Source organism: Ictalurus punctatus, chromosome 1 (genome assembly GCF_001660625.3).
Source record: "Ictalurus punctatus breed USDA103 chromosome 1, Coco_2.0, whole genome shotgun sequence".
Classification (NCBI taxonomy): Eukaryota; Metazoa; Chordata; class Actinopteri; order Siluriformes; family Ictaluridae; genus Ictalurus; species Ictalurus punctatus.
Window position 1 is genome coordinate 25409069 of NC_030416.2, and position 7511 is coordinate 25416579.

The window sequence follows — 7511 nt, forward strand, 5'->3', positions numbered from 1 at the left end:
TAATATATATATAAATATATATATATATATATATATATAATATATATATATATATATATATATATATATATTTTTTTTTTTCTAAGGCTATATGAAAAGAACACTACTATTTAAGGTTCACACAACCTTTAATGTACACACTGAAATCCCACACTGAACAAGGAAGAACAAAAGCTCCTAATCTGATGATAAAATGATGCATCATAATGTCAGATCTGTCTTTACTGATTTCTTCATAATATTATCTGAAATCATTACATGCTCATTTTTGACCTAATAACTGCTAAGCCAAATGAACAAGTCAGGACTTATTTTTTTTCTTCTTTTTCTTGTGATGTCTCGGTTCAGGAGAGTGGGAATCCCTGCACAGACACACAAAAACAAGAGAACAAGTTAAAATGGCAACCAAAGAAGAAACACAATTCAATAATTTGGTTAAGATAAATTGTCTGTTCAGGAAGTAGACAGTCAGTTTATTTATTCAATATTGAATATGGACAGATACATAAGCAAACTGTATACATTATATCATATACCAAAACATAGTTATATGATGCATTGTCTGTCCCTAGAGGTGATTTTAATAAAAAAAATACTATCGAATATTACAAGAGAGAGAGATACAACAGCATAAATGCTAACATGTGCAAACAGAGAAGAGTTTACACACATCAGTATCACCAGTGACACAGATATTCCCTGAATGCAAATGCATTTCAGTGACTTTACCTCCTTCTGCTTTTGCTGCCTCGTTCTTGGCTGTGCTCACAGCTGTGTTTTTGGTGATGTTTGTGACGAGAGCTGTTCTCTTCTCTGGAACTCACGTGAGATTCGCGTGACTCAACAGAGGCAGATCGGCGTTCATCTGGCAGCCTCCTGGATCCCACGATCATAATGAATGAAGTGAACAAACAAAAACAAACTCATCAGAATATACCAAATAAAGCATACTGTGAGTGGAGGCATATTCTACATGCCTACACAGGACGTGGACAGATTCACTATATGGCCAAAAGTTTATGGACACCTGACCATGTGGTTCTTCCCCAAATTGTTGCCACAAATGCATAGAATTTCTTTGTATGCTGTAGCATTACAATTTCTCTTCACTGGAATTACGGGGACTAAACATGTTCCAGCATGGCAATGCCCCTGTGAACAAAGTGAGGTCCATAAAGACGTGGGTTGTGAAGTTTGGAGTAGAAGAACTTGAGTGGCCTGCACATAGCCCTGGCCTCAACCCCACCGAACACCTTTGGGATGAACTGGAACACTGACCGTACCCCAGGCCTTCACACCAAATATCAGTGCCTGACCTCACTAATGCTCATGTGGCTAAATGGGCAAATCCCCATAACCACGCTCTAAAATCTAGTGGAAAGCCTTCTCAGAAGGTTTTTTGTTTGTAGTTTCATTAGATATTGTGTAACTTCCGGAAAAAAAAACAAGTTAGTTCCTCTTATAATGTTATTTTAGCTATAAACAGTTATTCCACTGCCAGCTTCTCTTTTTCTTCTGTCTTGAAGTTAATAAGAAAAGACAAAAAAAACAAACAAACCCTGAGACAAAAAGGAGAAACTACTGAGAAAAGGGAAAATGGCCCTGGAAAGTCCATCCAACCATTTTCTGTACCTACACATTTAATTTTTTTTTAAAATTATTATTATTATTATTATTATTATTATTATTATTATTTTTAAAACACAGGGTCAAGGGGGGCCTATTCCAGGGAACTCGAGAGACACACTGGACGAGGTGCCAACCCATTGCAGGGCACAACTGCGCGCGCACACATACACACACGACAATTTGGGAACACACACCAATCAGCATACAGCACATGTCTTTGGATATTGGGATGGAAACCAGAGTACCTAAAGGAAAGCACAGGGAGAACATGTAAACTCCGCAAACACTGAGAATCGAACCCCCAACCCTGGAGGTGAGAGGAAAACATGCTAAGCACTAAGCCACTACACCCCTCTGGAAAGTCCTCTCTTCCAAAGACTTTGTGGTGGAAAACCTACCGACAGTTACAAAGCACAGACACCCGAGACTCCCTCTATAAACGTTAAAGTAACATATCCTTAATGAAAGCATCGCCATATCAACAATTCTACATTTTTCTATGCTTAAACAGCAATACTTTTTAAACCTGTGTATTATTAGCCTTTTAGTGTGTGGAGTGTGAATGAGCTGTAACTATAGATATGATAACATTAGAACAAGCGCATTTAATACAGACCTGTGATTTGAATTACAGACAGCACTACTGTCAGAGCTGCTGGTACAGAAAACTAATTAATACCTTCTGACCAATCGACATTGAGAACTGTACAGCACTGTGGTATAACAGAACAGAAATTGCTCCTACTATTAAAGTTTGGATTTGTATAATTTTTGCCTTTATTTAGTTGGTGCGCATTTTTTTTTACGTTTGATTATCTTGTCGTGTAAAAGCTAAAAGCATATTCATATTTATGTATATTTTAAGGGATTTGTCAGACACCCTTATCCAGAGTGACTTACATTAATCTCATTTATATAACTGAGCAGTTGAGGGTTAAGGGCCTTGCTCAAGGGCCCTGACGGTGATGGGATTTGAACTCACGACCTTTCTCTACCATCAAGGTGCCTACCAGCATCCTTTGGCACTAATGTGGTTTAGGCACTAGAAATTGTGCCCACTCTGTCCATCCATCCATTTTCTGTACCGCTTACCCAACACAGGGTCACCTGGAACCTATCGCAGGGAACACAGGATTCACTGGAGGTCACTGGGATTGCTGAGGATGGTACTGGTTAAAAAGAATAAAGATGGCGTTGGACCTCAATTCATGTGAACAACTATGCTATGATGGCCAGGATTACAATAGCTATTATATCCTTAGCACTGCAATTACCACAAACAGTTTTGCACTCAAGTCTCTATAAGTGAACAGTGGATAAGGTCAGCAAAAAAGACTTCATGTAAAAACGAATTAATTTTTTGGTTGCACAACTGCACTATTTGAGCATGTAGTATTAGTGCATTTATAGAAGGGATTTATTTACACTATCCATTGTCACCCAGATGAGGACGGGTTCCCTTTTGAGTCTGGTTCCTCTCAAGGTTTCTCTCTAATATCGTCTCAGAGTTTTTCCCTTGCCACCATCGCCTCTAGCTTGCTCGTTAGGGACAAATTCGTAAAAATTTATAGGGATAAATTACATTTATTTTATATATATTTCTGTAAAGATGCTTTGGGATAATATCCATTGTTAAAAGCGCTATACAAATAAAACTGAATTGAATTTAAATGAAGAGGGCGGACACCCTGGACAGGGTGCCAACCCATCACATGGCACAATCTCTCACACACACACACACACACACACACACACACACACACACACACACACACACACACACACACACACACACACACACACACACACACACACACACACACACACACACACCTTGGTAATGCCAACCAGCCCACAGTGCATGTCTTTTGACTGAGGGAAGAAACCAGAGTACCCAGAAGAAATCCCCAAAATACGGGGAGAACATGCAAACTCTGCACACACAGGGCGGAGGCTGGATTCAAGCCCTCAACTCCAGATGTGTGAAGCAAATATGCTAACCACCAAGCCACCATGCCCACTCTGTATTAAACTGAAATGATGTGGAAGATCACCCAACAATACCTGTGGGAGTGTTGTGAAGTTTTGGTCTCCTCCTCTCTCTCCTCCTGCCACAGCTTGGCTAACTCCCCCGAGTGGACATCAATCACTTCACGAATGATCTTGAGGATATAGTATCGTACATCTAAGAAAACTTTCCAAACACATATGCTGGTGTTTCTTCAGCACTATCTTGGTCAGTTACACCCTCAAGAGGAGAAACAAAAAAAGCTACAATACTGACCTCTGTGTAAGACTTCTTGGTGATGTGAACATTTTTTGCTCTGTATGACTGACGGCGTCTCCTGTAGTCCCTCATCTCAGCCAAGACCTCGAGGTGAGACTTTGGGCCACTTTTCTCCTCATCTACATTAATAAAAAAAATAATAATAAAAAAAAGTGTTCAGAAAATATTTACAACAAGAAGCTCCAGAAAACAAGCCAAACTAATGTTCGAATTCAATCAACACTAAGCAGTGTTTGGTAAAAGCATTACCAAATTAAGTGGATACCAGTTGCAAGGAGATGCGCGGGCGTGCGCGCACACTCACACTCACACACACACACACCTTTGTTAAGCCTGGACACAAGATCCACATAAAGATCCTCATTGCTGGATGCCTTTGCGCTCTGCTGTATCACCTCCTGTATCACATGATCATACAGAGCCAATCGGTCAGCCGCTGTGAGGTCACATATTGTTCGCTTGTGGTTCTGAGGGACATCTGCAGGCTCAGTGGAGTAATCTTCTAAACACAAAACAGGGTACTTGTTACAGACTGGATTCAGGATAGTATTGAAATCATATACAGGTGCATCTCAAAAAATTTGAATATCATGGAAAGGTTAATTAATTTACAAGAAAACTTAATTATCTGCAAGCCACAATCATCATGATTCAAACAAAAAAAGGCTTGAAATATTTCACTTTATGTGTGATGAATATAGAATATCATGAATTTTTCCACGATATTAATTTTTTTAGATGCGCCTGTAGATTCTTCTTATCAAAACTGCTAAAAATTAAACGCACAAGATGTAGTTTCTGAACACAAGTGGATATTCCCAACATTTACTCATCACCTCTCATTTGCAAGATATTCATAATAATTTCCCACAATACCCATCCTTAAATCATTGTACACAAGTGGAATGAATTAAAACATAACATGGCAGTGGATTCTCTTGCTACTGCACCACTGCATCGATGGTTACAGTTTTAAGCGTATATACTGACACCTAGTGTTTGAATTAGTATGGTCATAATTAGCCAGCCTAACTAACTAAATTAATTGTGAAATCCAGACATATTGTTTATTCAACCTACAAGAAAAATGAGTTGTAAACTGTGGTGAAGTTTGCGAACAACACATCACTAGTCTTCATGTTAAAGTTCCAGGGAGCGTAGGGTGATAGTCGCAGAGCATGCAGTGTGCATGTACCCTTCCACACCCTGCAGCCTTTCACCTTCAGTGAACTGACTTTTTCACCAGGTACATTTTTCTTTATTTGGACTCACCTCTGCTTTAGCTGAGAATACAGAAAAACGCATTTTCCAGTGGTCTCCAATATTAAAAATCATAACTTTTATAGCTAAACTGTAGGTGCTAGCACGTATATATATATATATATATATATATATTATATATATATATATATATATATTTTTTTTTTTAAAAACCGCGTATGTATTTCTTTTTAGATCACCCTGAGTGGAGAAAAACCAACTTTCGCTTTTGTCTTATGGATTAAAAAAGAGAATTTTACATGCCTGCAACTTCAAATTTGGTCAAGTGTTTTGGAGAGAAAATGCATGCATTTAGAAGGAATTTTTTTTTTAAAAAATAAGAATGATTTATATTACAATAAAAGTAAGCAACTTTTAAATTAAATTGTCTTGTATAATAGTTATTTTATATTCATTTTTGGCCATTACTTTAAAAAGTAATTCTGGAGTTAAGGTGTCTATTGGACTTTTTGTAGAATGCTGTTTACATGACCGCCAAAATCAGATCAAGTTGGGATTATCAGTGTGCATGTAAACACACTCAGTGTCTCTAAGTATTCCAAGTTTTTTTCCCCCCTCACAAAGCCATATCATTTCTTATGGAAAGAAATACAAATTTTATATATATCCAGATAAAGGATATTTCAAAAGGATACATCAAGCATGAGTAGAAAAATATCTTGAGTAGACATCCTCTAATACTCACCCCTGTTACTAGGGAAAAAATACAGAAAAGAAATAAATGATGACAGAAAGATACGTAAAAGATTTATTTTTTTTTTTAGAGGGCAAGTGCTTGTTCATAGGATGTTGTTGAAGGTCAAATATTAGTATATAGACAGGCCAATGTATCATGAATCCAATTACATGAATATTACTAGTAATGGCTAGTGTAGATAAAGGGTGCACAGTTGTTAGTGCAAAACAAACTGTGTGCCCTGAAATGGAAGTAAAAGGTAGATGGAGGTGAAAGTGTTTTCAGACTTACTTTGGCAGTAGTTTCCTGTTGACTGAACAGGAGGGGCACTCGCCCGGGCCTGCAGAATTACCTGATGCTGTGCAAGTTTATCTGTATCGAATACAATACATGGCTTCAAATCTCTAACAGGAAATTATATACATAGAAAAAATATATAAAATTTAAAAAAGCTCATGAATGATTTATAATGTCACCGCCTTTAAGTGGGCTCACCCAATTTGATGCTGGGAATGTTGGCTCTCTCATAGCAAAACAATGTATCGTACATCTCTGCCTAAAAACACACAAGAAGCACCAGATTGTGATCATGGACACAGATCATTTTGAGTACACGCAGCACATTAAGCGCCATTTCTAAAGAGTCTTTCCAAACCTGTTCTTCTTTGGAGTACCCTAACTGGCCGAGTAGACAGGTTGCTTTGTGGTTCTCCATGCTCCTACACGGAACTATGTGGTTTGGGTCATGGGGGCACACCTCCATCTTGTCCTGCTAAGGCATTTCAGATTGTTGACGCCAAAGAGCTCAGAAATAACAACAAGAGGGCAAGTGAGGCATTTCAGCAAGCTCATGCTACATTCATATGACTTGAAACATTCACCCGCAACATTTAGATCAGAAACTCGTATTTACTATAGTTCATATAATATTAGGGCAGTGGTAGCTCAGTGGTTAAGGTGTTCAAACCCCAGCATTTCCATGCTGATATTCTTGGGCTTTTGAGCAAGGCCCTTAACCCTCAATTGCTCAAATGTATGAATGAGATAAATCTAAGTCGCTCTGGATAAGGTCTGCCCAATACCATAAGTTTAATGCAAGTGTAATATTAAAAATGACGGTTGCATTAACTACACATAGCTAACATAACTAGCAAGCTACTTGCGTTTACATTTATTAATTCGCTTTAATCCAAAGCGATTTACAAATGAGGAATTTGTTTACAGGGTAAACTAAGATTATATTGAAATCAAACAGGAATTTCACTTATGTCTTGTTGTGACACAAATCAGGTGGTTGTTGTTACCTGCGGGGAATAATTCTCCCAGCTCCATCCCAGCACCTCGAGCAGCTCTTCCAGCTGTGTCCGACAGTTTTGAGTAAACTCAGTCAGTTGATGCAGAGCCTGTAATCGGTCCTGTAGCGCCTCAGAGGAATCAAAGTCGCTCATTCTCACCCAAACACCTCTCCAAAATACAGCCTTACAACCCAATACACTAAAACAGTAACTACAGTAAAATCACACGTCTTATTTCAACCCGTTCGCAATGCATTAAGGCAGCGAGAGATTTATTTGAGATTCAACGAGCGTGGCGTGACCCGGAAGTACAGGGGCTTCCGTATTCCGGTTAGTTTAGCAG

General features: G+C 38.5%; 1 protein-coding gene across 4 annotated transcripts; it reads right to left on the reverse strand.

Moving 5' to 3' along the window:
* Positions 1–109: 109 nt before the first annotated feature.
* On the reverse strand, positions 110–7473 carry snrnp48 (small nuclear ribonucleoprotein 48 (U11/U12)). Of its 4 annotated transcripts, none has more exons than XM_017477880.2 (9): positions 7178–7473; positions 6529–6642; positions 6369–6429; positions 6165–6245; positions 4239–4415; positions 3914–4035; positions 3694–3791; positions 730–876; positions 110–362 (listed from the first exon to the last, which is right to left on the reverse strand). In XM_017477880.2, the coding sequence occupies exons 1-9, from the start codon at positions 7319–7321 to the stop codon at positions 302–304; spliced, it is 1005 nt and encodes a 334-aa protein (XP_017333369.1). In that variant the 5' UTR covers positions 7322–7473; the 3' UTR covers positions 110–301. The 4 variants fall into 4 exon arrangements, with proteins under 4 accessions (XP_017333369.1, XP_017333351.1, XP_017333360.1 ...); XM_017477862.2 differs by having other exon boundaries at positions 4239–4418; positions 7178–7469; XM_017477871.2 differs by having other exon boundaries at positions 6529–6645; positions 7178–7469.
* Positions 7474–7511: the final 38 nt, after the last annotated feature.